General features: G+C 41.3%; 1 protein-coding gene across 3 annotated transcripts; it reads right to left on the reverse strand.

Annotated features, from left to right (window-relative positions):
* Positions 1-1,613: 1,613 nt before the first annotated feature.
* On the reverse strand, positions 1,614-15,387 carry LAMP2 (lysosomal associated membrane protein 2). Of its 3 annotated transcripts, none has more exons than XM_053472933.1 (9): positions 15,250-15,387; positions 12,395-12,513; positions 11,617-11,824; positions 11,276-11,431; positions 10,333-10,559; positions 9,250-9,363; positions 9,054-9,108; positions 8,012-8,179; positions 1,614-1,868 (listed from the first exon to the last, which is right to left on the reverse strand). In XM_053472933.1, the coding sequence occupies exons 1-9, from the start codon at positions 15,293-15,295 to the stop codon at positions 1,726-1,728; spliced, it is 1,236 nt and encodes a 411-aa protein (XP_053328908.1). In that variant the 5' UTR covers positions 15,296-15,387; the 3' UTR covers positions 1,614-1,725. The 3 variants fall into 3 exon arrangements, with proteins under 3 accessions (XP_053328908.1, XP_053328909.1, XP_053328910.1); XM_053472934.1 differs by lacking the exon at positions 1,614-1,868 and adding an exon at positions 3,046-3,701; XM_053472935.1 differs by lacking the exon at positions 1,614-1,868 and adding an exon at positions 6,899-7,052.
* Between the last annotated feature and the right edge of the window lie 2,226 nt (positions 15,388-17,613).

Consider the following 17,613-nt stretch of genomic DNA (forward strand, 5'->3'; position numbering starts at 1 on the left):
ATCAATTACAAGGTACCATTAAAAAAAAAACCTTTCATTTCCAAGATACTTTCATAACATTCATTATATTCACATTTCAGCAGGTCTATACACTGTGGGTATTATTTATAAAACTGCTGCAGGCACCAAAAAACAAGGGAAAGTGCTGAAAACTGAGATTGTGCTGGTATTATTTGAGGGCATGGACAGGCATACAAATGGTGAGACAACCTGTGGCTTTTCGTCTGTTCCAGGACAATTCAAATACAAAAAAATGTGTAATAATGAAATACAGCAAATTATAACAAGTTCTGAATAATTAAAAAAAAAAAAAAGAAAAAAGAAATTTGAATACATACCAATGTATGGTGATTTGCACTTAAAGGTCATTCATTGAGAAGATATGAATAATACAATAAAACAGAAGCAGTATGCAAATATAGTAAAGATAATGCTATGATGATCTAGATGCAAGACACAGACAGGGTTTCTGCACTAAACATTAATGGGACTGTACCGCAACTGTGTTTCTTCTGGCAATTAGAGCATATACTTTGACTTTATGAATCACCGCAAGCAAATCAAGACTAATGAGGCTTCAGCACATATAAAGTGAGCAAGAGGGAAGGCAATGAGGGGTTAATATGGACTCTAGCCATCTTTGGGGACCCACAAGCAGCTAACTGTCCGTGGGTGCTTGCCCATTAACTTTAAAGATGGTCCTACGAATGTATTGTGTATGAGTGCTGTGTGACATCACCACACAAAACGTATGCAGGGTTTTGGAAGTTTATTTGCAAATAGCATCAAAATATGTTTTTATTGATGTCTTCATTTCGTGATAGCATAATATGTAAGCAACGTATCAAGTCTACATTCAAAAAAATAATTTAAGGAGATTATATTTAAGACTTTCATTATGTTATGTAGTGTAATATATGTAGAATCCTTCAATATATAGAAATCAAAATTAACTAGCCTTTTGACTGCAATGGCGCCAACCAGTGGTCAGCTTTGGTATAGCATGCATTCTGAATAACACAACACAATATAGTAAGCCAACTAGTTTAAGAAAGTTGAGTCATGCCTGTAACAATGACCCATTCTGTCTCAACAGAAACCTTTTCATTTGGATTACATATTCCCCTCCTCCTCCTGTATATTTATTTCAACAGAGTGCTCATCATCTTTTGTTTCGATAAAATCAGATTGTTCATGTGAGGCACTATTTATGACTTTTTTATCAATTATAAAGCACTGTGGAATATGATGGTGGATAATAAATTATAATAATGCAGAATCTATTACAGAGCTTAATGCAACAAAGGACCTGTCCTCATAAAAGTAGCTAGATAATGACATATTATACGCTAAAATGTCGAGACCTTGGTGAGAAAATGCAATGTCACAGCTTTTCCTTAAAATCTCCCAAATAATAGTCATGGAATTTATATCGGGCTGCAGCATACTTTGCAATTGTGTTTTACCCAGAGTGAGAGTCACACATATACTTGGTTCTTTGGGAAGCAAGAAGCTTATGGAATACGTTACTCCATTGTCAGGGCAAAACCTGGTTTAAAAAAATCTCCCCTAAACACCAACAAAGTCATGGTATTGGCTTTCTTGCACAAATATTTAGGCAAAAGATTTTAAACCTTAATTCCACTATGGATGAAGCGGCCAGCATCTTACAAGAATAGAATTTAGTCAAAGATTGTAGAAAGGAAACGCAGGATAGTTTAGATGTTAAACAGATTGATAGCCTGTGCGACTCTTTCTTCTTCCAATTAAATAAGAGATAAGAACAAGGATTATAAGAAATACAAGCACTGTCCCCACTGCGATTGGAATAAGGAAGCTCAGATCAGTGTCAGCAATGCATTCTTCAGCTGCTGAAAGAGAGTGACAGAAGAAAAAAGAAAGAAAAAGATAAGGAACCTCGTTGTGTTTCATTTAGATCCAAATATTTCAGTAAAATGGACTGGTCACCAATCTATAATCATTTATAACCTAAAATTGATGTGTCGCGCTCTCACAACATGTGTATGTGTAGATATATTTTCTTTTCTTTCTTCAGCCAAAGGAAACTTATTGCGGCTTTAAGCTTATCAAAGAATATTGGTTTCTATATTGACTAAAAAGCCTTTCTCCTTCTTTCATTGATTGTGAAGGAGGGAAACAACATTAAAATCTCACCTAAACCTACCATCTATCTCTCCTCGCCAAAAAAAATCATCAATATGGACTGATACCGCTAGTATGGGAGGTCTGATCAGTTCTTTCCGGCCTGCTAAATTTGCATTATATTAAGAAATTGAAGTGATGTATTAATATCTGCTAGATGGAAATATGTCTTCGATATCGGACAAAAATGTAATCAGGAAATCTGCGTCCATCCAATAAGAAACAAAAACAACTGATGCTTAAGAGGAACCGAAAGCACAAGGCCAAAAAATAATGGATTATCTCGAGAACAAAAAGTGCAACTCAAAGTCTTGATTTTAATTCCATCGACAAACTAAGCGGGTAGTAGAAGTATTATTAACACTCATCTACAGACACCAGACAAGGCAGAAGGCTTGTTTTTCCCTCAGAAATCTCATGGCGCTGCCACAACCACAAGGGATTCTGGGTAGGCTCATGCAAATAAGGTCAACAATTATCACCTTTTGCCTCTATATCCACTTTATACATGGATCCCTTGAAAGTAATTGCCCGCTGTACAAGACAGCCTTTAGACAAAACTTGTGTTTAATAATGCTTCTATTACCCCCTTCATTTTAGTGGAAGGGTTATCCATCACCTTTACCCACCATAACTTACATAATGGTATTAACAAACTAAGGCAGTGTCGGAAAACGTGCGGTCACCCAACCTCAACAACCTGGAGCAAATTCTCCAAGAAAAACGGGCTGGAATCACTCCCACGCTGAGGACAAAGCGAATGTATATTAATTTACGTGGCTCCATCAAATAGAACGTGCATGAGTTGAAGAGTAGAAGTATGTTGCTTGCATAACTGACTTTTGAAGTTGGATTTTCAAATAAAGTATCATACAGAACAAAACGTCAATGTGCCATTCGTAATTTAGTAAGATGAGAACATTTGGCAAGGGGTCTAAGTAGCTTTGGTTTTTGTGTGTATACAAATTACATACATATACACAGACACTAGTATACATACATAGTACATACAATAAATACAATTTCATAACAAAGGGTCATGTATATGCAAACTGGACTCCAGCAGGTCCCTTAAATACATAGTGGTACAGAACTAATACTATGCACAGGTTTGTTAATGTGGGGAGCAGTGACATAAAAAATGTGCATTTGGAAGAGGTTTTAATACTAAAATATTCCTTTAGAATGTGGCATACAAAAAGCAACATAGTGGGTTTTATAAAACGAATGTGCTTATATCAGTCTCATTTTTATTATACGGGTTTTAAAAACCCCTCTAGACAATTAAGACAGGCACAATTTTCATATGGAATAATAAAAAATAAAAAAACTACATGATCCTAAAAATAAGAAATTAAAGTCACACAAATAGCTTTTTTTGTTTGCACATTGAAGTTTTTAAAAATGTTCATATCCAGCTGATAGACTCCTCTTGCGAGCAACGAAATAGGCCACCATCACTAGGATTACTAAGACTCCCAATGCAGCTCCCACGATTATCGGCACAGTGAAGTCCTGATCTGCAAAGCAATCTTCAGCTACAGGGCCGGACAAAATAAAAACAGGGGGGGAAAAACAAAAAAAATAAAGAAAAACAAAGCAACACAAAACTGACAAAAGGTAATCTGAAAACCATTAAAAATTGAATTTCACGTCCGGACTTCCAGGGCTGTTATTCTGGCCAATGATGGACATGGAAGCAAATATGTGTAATGTAAAGATTAGTGTTTTACAGAAACACCAGCATACGACAGGGAAAGTTCCATGCCCTGGGCATTTTCAATTACGTTAAAAACAAAACAAAAAAAAAGTTTAAGAAAGATTGTCAGAGTTGAAAAATTGTCAAAAGCCAATTTTGGTTTTCATTGAGCAAAATGTTTAAAAATTAAGAATGTAATATGATAATTCAAAGTTTCCCCAAGATTATTCTCTTCTCTCTCCCTTTGATTGTAGTCTGGTTACATACATACAGTAACGTGGAAGTGATAACTAAGCATAGAAGATATCTTCTAATGACACTTTAAAGGGCATTTTCATAAATGATCTACAAACAGCTCTCTTGGTCTGGCAAGTGTTCACGCAGATATCATTTCACAGCAAGTGCTGCCACCTGCCCAGGGCTGGCATCACCAAGAGGCCCCATTGGCCCCTTGCTGTCCCTCGCTGAAACACAGACACACACTAATGCTACAAACATACATAAACTAAAACACAGTAACACATACTCATGCTAACAGACACTCACTCCCCCGTTACCTTCCCTACCTGCACCCAGAAGTGGGCTGGTCCAAGTCGGTCCAGCCATTTTTTTTGAGAGCATCCTAGGGGCAATAGCCCCCCTTCCTCAGCCTACCGTTGTACCCATCACCGTTTGACTGGGGCAGTCTCAGAGTAAAGATGTAAACCCCAGACCTCTGGGTCGCAGAAGCAGCAGGGTGGAGGGCAGTCTGCATCATAACTTCAGTATTTGCGTTGCGTGAACCTACTCTAGTAGCACAGACCAAGCCAAGGCTTCACACCATATCACCGGGAGAGAAGGGCCTCACTCGTCTCACCTCAGTTTTCTCTTTTATCTTCCCTTCTTTCCTCCTACCCCACTTTTTCTTTCCCTGCTCTTATTTCTGGTCTCTTCTATCTCCCTCTTGTTGTGCTCTTCACCAGTTTATTTCCCCCCCTTGTTTCCTTTCGCATTATTCAACAAAAACATTTTGTTGTCAATTATAAAACCACATCCCTGACAACAGCCCTTGGAGCCAGCCTTCAAAATGTCAACTAAATAGCCTGGCAAAAGGGGGCAATCCACAGGCACAAGCTAATAATGTGTTCTTCATTTCAGCTTCCAGTACTTTGTTCACTTCAAACACTCCAGCACTTGAACGCATATGATAGAGTGCCCCCCGGGGGGGACATTTTCATGTACTTCTCTTTGCAGATTCTTGGAGGGATTCTGTAAAATCCCCAACATGCATTTGTATCCCCTAGCTTGTCAGCTCGCACCTGCACTCCTGCGGTATACTTTCTCCCAGTCATCTCTAGTCTTGGCTCAGTGAGATGTCCAAAGGAGGAAGAAGGAATGCTTTCATGGACAGAAAGCTCCTCCACTAGTTTTGGGGACTGCTTCCCTGGCTTTAGCGGACAGGGAATCAGTGAAACACTATTACCCTTGTTAATGTTCAGGTAGGGGTACGTTGAGGGACGTTGTAGATGAGAATCAATGCTTTGGCCAGCACTGGGGGCCTGAGAAATGTACTTTCTGGTATGGAGTGCAGGTAGTTTAAACATTTTAATGTTCTGCTAGTTACTTTTGTTAAGAACGGTTTATAAAAATTACAAATATAAATTTCTACAAGCATATAAAAAACAGCAAATCAACTTTTGTTCTTCCAATTTATTGTATAGAACACAATTTTAATACTTTTAATGCAGTCAGTCAGAAGAAAAAAAAAAGAACATACAAAAAATAAGTTCTATTAAAAAAATAAAAAAAAATAAAAAAGTACAAGAACTATAAAGTGGTAAATTAATTTCAAAATTAATTCCATTACTAAACATGGGTCCATCACAATAAATAATTAGCCGACTATAATATTAGAGTAATGCTCCCCAAGAATCCCTGAACACTATCTAAGAGAGGATGTTAACATGTTATTAGGATGTAACGGAAACTTAACAGGAGTTATTTAGGCAGTTAGCTGGTACACATTAGACCTTTTATACCAAAAGAGATTGCATGCTAGCTTGGAAGAATAGGAAACTAGAGGCAGCTATACGCAACATGTGATTCTGGTGAAAAGTATTGAGTGGTATGATCCAGTCTAGTGGTATGGTCCAATCAGTAGGAGCACTTCACTGTCTACTACAGTCCACTTCTGAAACTCTGCACCAGAATCACTTGAGTATGATCCCCGGCATGCACCATTTACCTGCCACCAGTATTTTCTTGTACTTTCACCTGCAGGCAGCAGACACGAGTAAGAGACACAAGGTGTTCTAAAGCAAAAGCACCCTGCCCCCTCTAGATAAGGACTCAGTTTAGTCACATGATCCCTGCGACAGAAAAAGTATTTTCTGTGTAAGGTTTTACAACCCCATGGTTGCTTTGGATCGATGATAAAGTCAGCAACACATTAAGGTCAGGTATCTTTCAGTTATACATGAAGTATCTGGACTACCTTCGTCCGTCTCATCTTTTGGGTGCTTGTGTGTACACTGTTTACAGTAAGTTACACAGAAAAGAATGGTGGTAGGAAATAGAAGACAGTACATAGCTTTTTTTTATTATTATTTAAAGGCCTATTTTCTAGGATATGTGGATAATGTAGAAATATTAAGTTATACAGCACCCCAAATACAAAGCTAGGAAAGGGGGGCTTAATACTGAAACCGGAATGCTTGACACAAACAAAAGACATTAAAATACGAAAGCAAATAAGAGGATGGGAAACTGCATTATTACAGGATTCATTCCCTTTTATTTTAGCAGCGTTAGTGTGTATCAGAAAATCAAGATTGAGAGAGAAAAAGAAAAGTAAAAACTCCTTTGTTATTTCAGGTGTTGCCGGATTGTCCCATACTAGTCGTTACTTGACCAGAAATGCCATGACTGGTACTTTTGGTCAAACAAACAACGTAGTATAAGCGCCACCCCAAGCTAAAATAAGTGGAAGAGAAAATTTTAATCTCAACCAAGAAATAACAAAGCGATAAAAAAAGAAGAAAAAAAATCAAATCAAATCAGTGTGATGCCCCTTAAAGGGTTTGATACCCAGCATAGCTTTTTCTTCTACCAATTAAGTAAGCAATCACAATAATGATAATTAAGCCAGCAAGTGCTGCACCAACTACGATTGGAATTAAAATGGAGCCATCGTCGAGTGAGCATTCATCAGCTGTAAACAGGGAACAAAAAACAAAATAAAAACTTGGTGTTGAGAGAAGAAAACAAACATGCAAGAAAAAAAAAAAAAAAACCATACCTGCCACGATTTCAAAAATGCCAGAGGGACACTTGTTTAAGGGGTAGGAGGGCATTACCAAGATTTACTATGACCTACCGATGGTATAGGCAAGGTATTTAAAACTTTTGAAGTTTATTATACATTCCTTTGTCTCTGACATTATGGGCTGTAGAGGATTACGTTCACACCCATCTACCATTCTGAGCTACTAGAGAAAGGGCACATCCTGGAAGAGAGACAGCGGGATGCGGGTGCCAGAGTACTATGTTTGTTCCTACAGTTGTACTTAATGCATTCGGCAGAATTATGGTCATTAATGGGGTCCAGAGGAAGTTTAAGCTAGCAGGAGTGTGTCAGCGCTGCAGGAACACTGATTTAGCATCTTGGTAAGCAATACCAGGCATTAGTTAGAACTTGCCAAGATTGGGATACTCTGACAGCGGCGGGGTAATTAATATACAGACATTTACATTTAAGATAGACGTTTTTAAATAGGGTTTCCTGGGTGTGCGAGAATATCCTGCTTTGTTGCACTATGACCTTTGCACAGACATCTTAACTGCCGTAGCAATGAGATTTGGATCTGTATTCTGGGACATTCGTTGTTATAAGACTCCTTTACACAAACAGTATAACATGGAAAGACCCTCAAGGTCCTCAATGCGCCTGCATTATATACACACACACACACACACACACACACACACACACGAACCATTAGCTGCTGGCGATCAACCAAGGCTGCAGAGGTAGGTTAAAGGAAACCACGAACAAAATTATGTTCAAAATACATATGTAAAAGATGGAGCTCCAAGTACACAGACTGTTCTCTGTAGGAAGCGTGTGTGTATATAACACGAAGTCATTTATAAGAATGGACAGGTTCTTACCTGTTGCATATGTTTCATCACGTACACCAAAAGGTTGGACCCTCACTTCAAACGTGTTAACGCGCAGGTCCTCAGACACTACAATAACCTGCTCTTTTCGGCACAGGTAAGAGTTTCCTACAGAAGCTTCCCATAGACTTAAGTTTTGGTTTAATACAGATGAGGATGCTGAAACACAAAAACACGAAGATACCAACACGATCAAAGCAATGGTTATAAGACGCAGCATTTCACCACATTTGCAGTCCTGTGTAGACCTACATACATGGGGAGGTCTTCAGCAAGCACTGATCCACATAACATGAAGAGTGCAAACATGAGTTCATCTTTATTTAGAAGGAAAAGAACACGGCCAGACACTGTAAGACGTACTAAAATTGTGGATTTTCTGAAATAAAGTTGATTACTTTTACCCAGCAATGCATTTACCTTCCGCCCCCACCTAGTCAGTCTGCACAGCCTTAAAATGCATCCCGTAACTTTAAGACATGGTGCGCCTGGATATGACCTCATATCCCTCTGCTCCGTGTCTTAAAGGCATACAGCGCCTTATAAATGCACGCTACGGCAACTGTGCCGAGTTGGCACATCATCCGTATCGCACAGGGCCCGGTTGAGGACATCAAAGATCGCCTGTGTAACTGGCATAGAGGGCAGTTGGATATTGGGTAGCCAGATCGCCCAAGAGGCCATCTGCCCCTGGTTTGGCAGCAGAGGGACTGCCAGCACCATGGACCTGCCACCCTAGGCGAGAATACACCACTGCCACATAAGCTTTTCAGGACCTCAAGCCTCATCTTTGGATATAATGAAGAGCCTTCTGAAGCCCTAACAGCATGTGATGCTACATCTTTTCATAGATTTGCTCAATAATAACATCAACTAACGACTTTCTTCTCTTGGTCTAATATGGTTATATCTATTCTGCGAAGGAGCTGGCTTAGAACAGAAAATAACAAAATTAAACTGACCTGAGTAAAGGGGATTTTATACAAGATACGTTGCAGAGCACAGAATTTCTATATAAATAATCAAAACTCACCAGAACCATTTGTCAGAGTGACGTTAACTTCCTGAAGGTAAAATTTGCTCTTTCTCTGTTAGAACAACAAATTAAGAATTTAATCAGATATTTTCACTGCACTTCATACATGTTCAGCAGCAATGTGTCCGCATAACTAAGCATGCAGTCAAAAAAGATTGTTTTATATGCAAGTTACATACAAAAAGGTACTTACGATCGCAAAATAAAATTCAATCACCACACTGGTATCGGTGAGCTTCAAGGTGGCGGTTTCATTTCCACAGGTTCCAGATGCATTTGTAGTGATGGGGTTAATATTGTATACACCCTACCGAGAAGAGCAGCACGTTAATGAGAGAAGGGGGCTTCTTTAAGAGGTTTTATAAAACACTTAACAGCTGGCCATACATAATTCGAATTAATACACGTGATCACAGCATATTATGCCCCTAATAAATATTTGCTAGATTATAAAGGGAAAAAAAAACAAAAAAAAACGCTGAAGTCATCTTTTATTCAGACTGCAGATCTGTATCAACGCCTAGGGGCTTGTCACTCACACACAAGCTCTCCCAATGGCTTCTTTCCTTCAAGCATCCATGTCCCGGTCTCCTCCTTTTCCGCATCTCTGCTCCTTCTGCTTCCCCCTGTATCAGCTCCATTATCCAGGTACTTCTGCAAAAGGGAAGTGCCTTTGGGCACACCTGATTGGAGGAACAGGGAGAGGCTCTCCCTGTGGCTCCACCCTTTTGCAGAAGTACTCCAAGAGACCAGAATATTGCAGAAGACAGAAGAACAAGAAGAAGCAAGTGAAGAAGCAGAGCTGTGGGAAAGGAGACATCCACTAAGTGATTAAATCATACAGTAATAGCAGGCAAAGTTTCGATAGCTCTGAGTCCCTCCCAAAGCCTTTCAGGGCACAAAGCTGGCGTCACAACCAATAAGAATCTAATCCCACCTGCAGCAAAATATACATGCTATGGCACAGCCAATCGTATTTACAGTCAGGGATCCTGCTAGTTAACACAGCAACACTGGGGCAGAGAGGGCTACCTGACCCAAAAGGTTAGTCAATCACATCATGTATTAAAGCAGGTGTCATAAACTTGAGTCTGTAAATTCGGTTTAGGGTGGTGTAATCTCATAATAGCTCCCTCTTTGGGGAAAAGACTGTCTCAATTTGTAGAGATAAAAGGGGGAAATCTCTGCAGTAAAGTAGAGTGAATTCACAGCCCCCTGTCTCTGGTATAAACAGCATTAAAAGAAAAAGCGTGCTTTATACATGAAACAAACTTACCACGCTGCCGATACGAGAAGATGCGTTCAGCTGCAGACCCATGGAAGCCAGGAGGCATTTCCCAGACGTATTAAAAACCGAATAGTTACCGATGGAGGGTTTATCCAAAGGCTTGGAGGTGGGTATAGGGACTGTGGCATTAGGAGTAGTAGTTGGTGCATGTGTTGGTGTAGGTGTTGGCACAGGTGTTGGCGCAGGTGTTGGTTTATCAGCATCACAAGAGACCTCTGAGGGGGACAAGGTAAAGGAAATATAATAATCTAAGATGGAATGATGCACAATAAGTACAGGAGGAAATAGCATTCTTCACTGAATAATCAGGGGGCAGGGGGCCTTTTAACCACGTATGGGGTGGAAAGTACAGTCTTCTATGGCAAAGCCTGATAAATCATTAACAATGCATAAGTTAAGGGAAAACAGATACTGCATAAGAGTCCTAAGCACACACGCGAAATAAGGAACCTACTGATGACCCTTAGAAGAAGTAACTCTCGTAAAACCCACATTTTTAGATCATTCATAATCAGGAAGCCTTGTCACCCACACTGATCCACGTTAAGGTTTTACAGTTAAAATGGAAGGGAAGCCATCCGTCCTCATGGAGGAAACTAAAACCTTCGAAAGAATTGCGTAAACAGAAACTATAAAAGGCATAACAATGGGATGGTAGGAAGAACGATGACCCTTTCCACGATCTCTAAGTTTCCTTTCATCCAGGAAGAACTGGACAGAGACTAATGTAAACAAACCGTTAGCCACTCTATATACTGACATGTTCTAGATTTCAACACTAAACAAGGAAGAATCTCAAAACTAAGCTTGGCAAGGTCTTAACACGCTGTAGGCAAGAGCTTGAAAGCTCAATGAGTAAATATATAGAACGATGGGATGCAGGTGGGACGCCCACTAGCCATGAACCCCAAACATGTGGATCAAGACTCACCTTGACCAAAAGTATCATTCTGTACAAACGCTTGTAACGTTACATTCCATATGTGCTGGGTGACGTTTCCAGAAGATAGGACCTCATCGTGGATGCATTTATAAGTGCGGTTCAGTGGGATGGAATCCAAGAACTTTGTGCTGGAACTTAGTAATCCTAAATAGAGCGACGGCAGAAGGAATTCTCTTAATTATATCGGCTACATGCAATAAGTGAAATCCCCTGCTTTGTAATTGCATGAACGGGTCCCGTTATTAGAGCGCGTGAATTTATTATGATGTAGATTTACAGAAGGATGTATGCGAGGCAGTAAAATGTATCGGCGGTCCCCATTACATTACCTTGTGGGAGCGCGTCTGGAAAGAATGTGGTGTCGTTTGTGTTGTAGGTGAAGGTGAGCACGCTCCCGCTGTACACAGTGTCGTTTCTCGTGAAGTTCAGACTCCACGACAGACTATCCCCAAAGTGTACCACCAGCAAAGGAGATTCCCCGTCACAACTACTCCCGGTCGTGGTTACAGACGGCGGTGCCGAGAAATTCGCCTTTTTCTAAAAAATAAAAAAATAAAAAAAAATAAAAAATAAAATAAAAAAAAGTCAGAATGGATTATATATAGAGAACATCCCCCTAAATCAATGGGGGGGGGCCTGGCTTTTCCCCCCCCATTTGCAACATTTGATAAGGGGTTTATTTACTAAACCAAGTTCGCAGGCAAGTTAGATGGGGATATGGGGGGGGTCAATAAGCCTCCCCAAAAATCCTATTTTTTCTGCCTAACTTCATTTTAAAATGAACTTTTCCCACTAGCATTATTTATGGTATTATTATTATTATTAATATGAGGCGAGCCCATCTAAGGGAGGTTCTGATATACTGGAAAGTACCTACTGGTGCCGTCTGTAATAAGTTTTCTTGGAACTATGGACAGTAACACTAAAATCAGTTCAAACATTAACTTGCATTGAAAAACAAGATGTTCATTTAGTCGACGGAGTGCAGCGAAGCTGATCTCACAGGTTTTTTTGGGGGGGGTTCTTTTCTTTTTACAATACGGCTTTTTTCGGAATGTTAAAAAGCGATTTGAGTTTCGAAATGATTTAGCGGCGAGTACGACTTACAGATGTGCTTGTGTTTGTTTCATACTGTACGGTGAAGTTCGCCATCAAACTGGCGCGTATACACGTGTGATTGGAAGCATCCTTAATCTCAACTTCAAAGCCTTCGGATCGCATGAGCCCTGTTGGAAGACAGATGAAAACTATTAAAATAGGTAAAAAGGAACGCATTTGAAATAGAAATTACATACATACACACTAATATATAATAAATATATATCATATAGCTATAAATAGTTTTCAAAATGAGACACCAGGCCAAAAAAAATATAGCCATAATATCTAAAGATATACTCTCCATAAAATCACTAGTATATGGAACATAAAGCTGCCTCCCCCCCCCATAGGGTATGACATCAGAATTCCTTAAGCCCTTACATCAATTATTTCCTAGTTCATAACCGCTGCATATTTGACCAACCAAGGGCCAAAGGTGGGCAGCTGAAGACTACACATGCGGGCTGAAAGAGAGGATAGTAGCCACCCTCAGCCATGCTGGCCAAGGGCTGCAATCAATGGGAGTAGGAGCAAAGGCGGTAAGCGTGTTTATGTGCGTTTTCTGCTTTTGATACACAGGTACGGGGAGGAATAACATTAGCAAGATGTTGCAGATGTAGCATGCACATGGTTAGGTATCGGTGTCTAAGTTAAAGGGGAAATCACACAGTTTTTATAGGATATTATGGTCGTATTTGTATCTTCAGGGACAGAGAAGTAACTGTAAGTAATGTATACGCCACGCCATGCCGTGCCACATAATGGATGCCGCGGTAAGAGCAAACAAGATCGTTATCCAGAATAACACGAGCCAGAACTAATTGCAATAATGTTTACACAAATCAACATTATTACAATTCCAAACGATTAGCACGTTATCCTGGAGACCGACAACAAAAGATTATTTCATTTCAAAACACTTTCAGATTTAGAGCTAAACAGACAGAACGAGGCGAGCGAGCCAAATTATTCTGCGCCGTATCTTTGCTGTAACTACGGTGCGCCCCCCGGTTCTAAGAAGGCTGCTCTAGAACGTTAGGAAGACTTTTTACGCACCAAGAATGACTGATCTCACTGGTATTATTTTATATAGCACCATCATAGCCAGTAGCGCTGTACAACGGTAAAACAGGACATAAGCAGTTTATAACATTTGACTTCGAGAAACAAGGAGGGCCCTGGGCAAATGAGTTTACAATCTAGATTATATACATTACACATTAAGATACCAAGAGGCTACGGGAAGGCAGAGGAAATACTCAGCTAATAGAGTATTACGGCTCAGAGCTTTAATTAGCAGCTCCACACAGCAACATATAACCGTTCTTACAAACATGGAAGCAATGACGTTCCTCATGGCTGGGACCGGGTCAGTAAGATGATAAACAGCAACTCAACATCATGCAGACTGGTCTCAAAAGTCTGTTCTACGCTGCAGGTATTTCAGAAAGCCAACTAAGCAGGAGCATGATGGGAACATCTCGAAGACTTAAAACTAGAGAGCATCTATTTTTATGACAAGCCTGTCACTTCTCATCTATGATCCAGATGTTGGAAGCCTACAAGCTCTCCATGTTTCTAGACCACAGCACATGACAACCATCACTGGACTTTTGGTACAATGGACACCAAAGAGGTGCTAGTTGCCTAATCTGGCTTTCATCCCCTATTTAGCAAAGTGGCAGAATAGGCTGACGGCTGGCAACCAAGTTCTATTATAGATCTTAACCCGTGGCTCCTTCAAACTGCAATTTGAAAAGCAGAAACTCATTCTTCACAGCCGCTGCCACCATTCCACTCGGTCCCAAGGGGTCAAAGTCTCTTCTCCACGCGGAGAAATTGTTTGTAACGAAGTCTTCAGGTTCATGTGGAATGGTTATTGACCTGCATCAAGTTACACCAAGATAAAACAGCCAGTCTAGATTACCATGAAACTGGATATTAAAGCCGCTTTGTGGATGGATTGCCCTTTTATCAACCTTGTCGTGACCTTCCAATTCAGGACTTCCATTTCCAGTAACGCCAGAGCTTATTACAGACAATACTGCCTGAACACAGGTGAATTATAACAAAATATTTTAAATAGCAAATTTTAAATATGGAATATCTAGAACACCACTAATGCTACGCTCATCTAGATGAGGTTCTTCAGGTTTGTTCCTATAAGTACTCTGCAGGTATCAGAGAGCCGAGCGCACATCTTGGCATTGGGCGATTATTGGGTGAAGGGAGGTCCGTTTTCTATGCTAGGGTTGGCTGGGGTTGAAAGTGTGCCAGGCCAGCTCCTGATTTACACCGAAGGTGTCAGCTCCCCTCACCAGACATGGTGCGCGTTTCGCCTCTCCTGGGTACGAAGAGACAGATGCCAGTGATGGCCGCCTTCTCAGACACCCTCCTGAAACAGGAGCCTGAACTTGCAAGGCTCACCATCAGCTGGCCACAAACTTTATTCCTGCATCCTACTCAGCATGAGCCATCTTCCCCTACAGCAGATACCCCTACCCTCTCTGGTCCCCTGGTTCCTCAGCCTGAATCTATATAGTTTATAAGCCAAGAGTTTCACCCCCCCCCCTGTAATTTGCCCTGGTGGGGACTAGTACTCATATAAATGCCCCAACATCACGTCACCATTCCTGCCCCTTCCCAGCAGGCTCAGTGATGGGTCCTGGTCACCATAACTTCCCAGTGTGACCATGGAGAAGCACTCTAGTGGTCCTCCTCACCCACCCAGGATGACCTCACCCGGCCAGCTGGATGTTGGCTTTCCCTACAGACCACATCGCAGCTGATCTATGGCCGGGCCCATCCCCCACTAACACCACGTTTGCCTCCTCAGCCGCACATGAACACCTGACACTCACCCAAGCTCAGCAGGCACAGGGCAATAACGGGCACGGAGCGCTCCATATCCCCGACAGTCTTACTGGAACACGGAGCCGACGGGACAAAGTATAAGACTGACGGCAGAACAACACACCGAGATCACATGACCGGCCCAGACCGCGCCCACCAATCACAATCAGCTACGTGCGTATTGTTCTTGTGTTTTACAGACTTTTTGTGGGCTAAAATTGGTGCGGTAGGGAGCCAATAGCTAAACGTGTCATTTCACATTTATTATAATGATTCGTTTATTACTAATCAAGAATTCAGCTTATTAGTCTTAGAAGCTGCTTAATAATATGCTCACGGCAGCCAAGAGTAACTGACGCTTAAGGGAGATTGGTGCTTGAGCACCTGTGAATTGATCAGTGCCAACGGATTTGATGGAGTCACCTGTGCTCAAGCAGGGATAAACAGAAATGTTGGTCTGTTTGTGGCACTTACATGAGGCTGGGGGAATAACACCAACGATGTGTAAAGTGCTGTACATACGATGAGAGGGATTACGATGGCGGGGCTTGAAGAACCACATTCTCTTTATTAAGAATGGGGCCTTGGGCCTAGTGGGGCATTTAGCCTGCTGCATGCTCTCCAGAGACTCTGCTTCCACCTTGGTGGCAGGTGAAGGCCTGCGCATCCTCGCGGAACTCTGTGACACAACGTCATCGCTAGTGGAGAAGTCTGTGGCTCCACCGGCTTCCAGATTCAGAACTTGGTGGCTCCCGGCGGGGGCAGCTGCAATGCACCCGGTGTAAGCCTGGGCCCAGGGCAGATGGTTACTTGGGACAAGTTTCCCCGGAAACCCAGATTTGTTAGCATCATATTTCTCAAACCGTGGGTCATGCAGGGACGTGTCGTCATTAGCGATGTGTCAGGGGGGTCCAGGTGCACCTGACGTTAGGACTTGCCTTTTAGTGCACTTTGTGCCAGTGAGAACAACACGGAAGCTGCCCATTCGTGCCTAGAACACACATTTAACCAGCAACCTATTCATCTAGGCCTGGTGTGGGGCAGAGCCCCTACCACATCCTCTATTCTGATTGCTGAGCACTGGGACATTGTGTTCTCTAGGAAGAGCATGCGACTGAGGCACCAAATCACACGTGTAATTGGGCCGCAGGAGGAAAGCACAGATCTCTTTTGTAACCGGCCCATTGAGCAGCAGAACATTGGACGCCTGACTGGCCAATAGGATGACAGGGCCTAGAGGCAGGATGGACTCCAGGTTGTAGAAGGGACTTGGAGAAGGACCACCCACCTGCTTACATGTCATGCCACCTTAATGATGTATTGAAGCAGAATGATGGGATGTGATGTCATACGATGGCACTCTGCTTCAATACATCGTGAACTCTTGGGCCCGTGTGATTCTGCCGAATTGGTTCAACTGCCCCATTTACACTATCCGGGACTACGCCAAGCCAACACAGGCCTCCAAAACTCTGCAACTTTATCTAAACACAATGTTAACACTTTTGTAATAATAGATACACGCAAAGTGGCCAGATGGGCATGAAAGATTTGAACGGCTTCTATTGTTTTAAAACAACAGATACATTTACTTGCTTTATTGTACTAGGGCAGGGGTAGACAATCTTTGGCTCTCCTGATGTTGTGGACTACATCTCCCATAACGCTCTTACAGTCATAATGCTGACAAAGCATCAAGGGAAATGTAGTTCATAACATCTGGAGAGCCATAGATTGCCTACCCCTGTACTAGGGAGTGCAAAGTGGGACAGCACCTTTAATATTGGTGGCAGGTATGATGATATTTCAATTTGTCCATTTGATTTGTTTGTTTTTTCATTTATTAAATGCATTTTGAATCAGGGAAGGAGAATTTCTTTTATTTCTTATCCAGCTGAGTATAATTAGATGCGGTAGGTGAAAATGGAAAGGGAAGGGCATGTGAAACAAAATATTACACAGATTTAGAGTAAATGCTGAGTCAAAGGTGCTTGTGCTGAGGTCCAGGAGTGTGTTTCTCATACAGCGGTGGCGTGTTATGTCATTTATTAATGTTATTTACAGAAAATAATAACCGAAACACAATCTGCTTTAGGCTCAGTGTATATCTCTTAACAGATTTTGAGATCTTGGTATTCTATTGAATAGTAAGAAATGTGAATTGCTAAAATAAGATGCATTTCTGCAAATATTTCCTTTTAGTTTATAATGTTATCTAAAAAATACAAAGTACAATCACTATATATAATATATATGGTTAGTGGTTCCTGGGTACATTGCTGTAACTAATACAGATGCACTAAAACAGACGCACATACAAACACACAACCTCCTTGCTCTAATATCACAAACGCTTCCCTCATTTGCACCAC

Source organism: Spea bombifrons, chromosome 8 (genome assembly GCF_027358695.1).
Source record: "Spea bombifrons isolate aSpeBom1 chromosome 8, aSpeBom1.2.pri, whole genome shotgun sequence".
NCBI classification, from domain to species: Eukaryota; Metazoa; Chordata; class Amphibia; order Anura; family Pelobatidae; genus Spea; species Spea bombifrons.

Excerpts from the sequence above, each read along its gene's own strand:
- LAMP2 (XM_053472933.1), bottom strand. The coding sequence starts at position 15,295 with ATGGAGCGCTCCGTGCCCGTTATTGCCCTGTGCCTGCTGAGCTTGG. Across the intron at positions 9,109-9,249 it reads TTGAATTTTATTTTGCGATC|AGAAAGAGCAAATTTTACCT; the intron begins GTAAGTACCTTT and ends TTGTTCTAACAG. Across the intron at positions 1,869-8,011 it reads TGATGAAACATATGCAACAG|CTGAAGAATGCATTGCTGAC; the intron begins GTAAGAACCTGT and ends CTCTTTCAGCAG.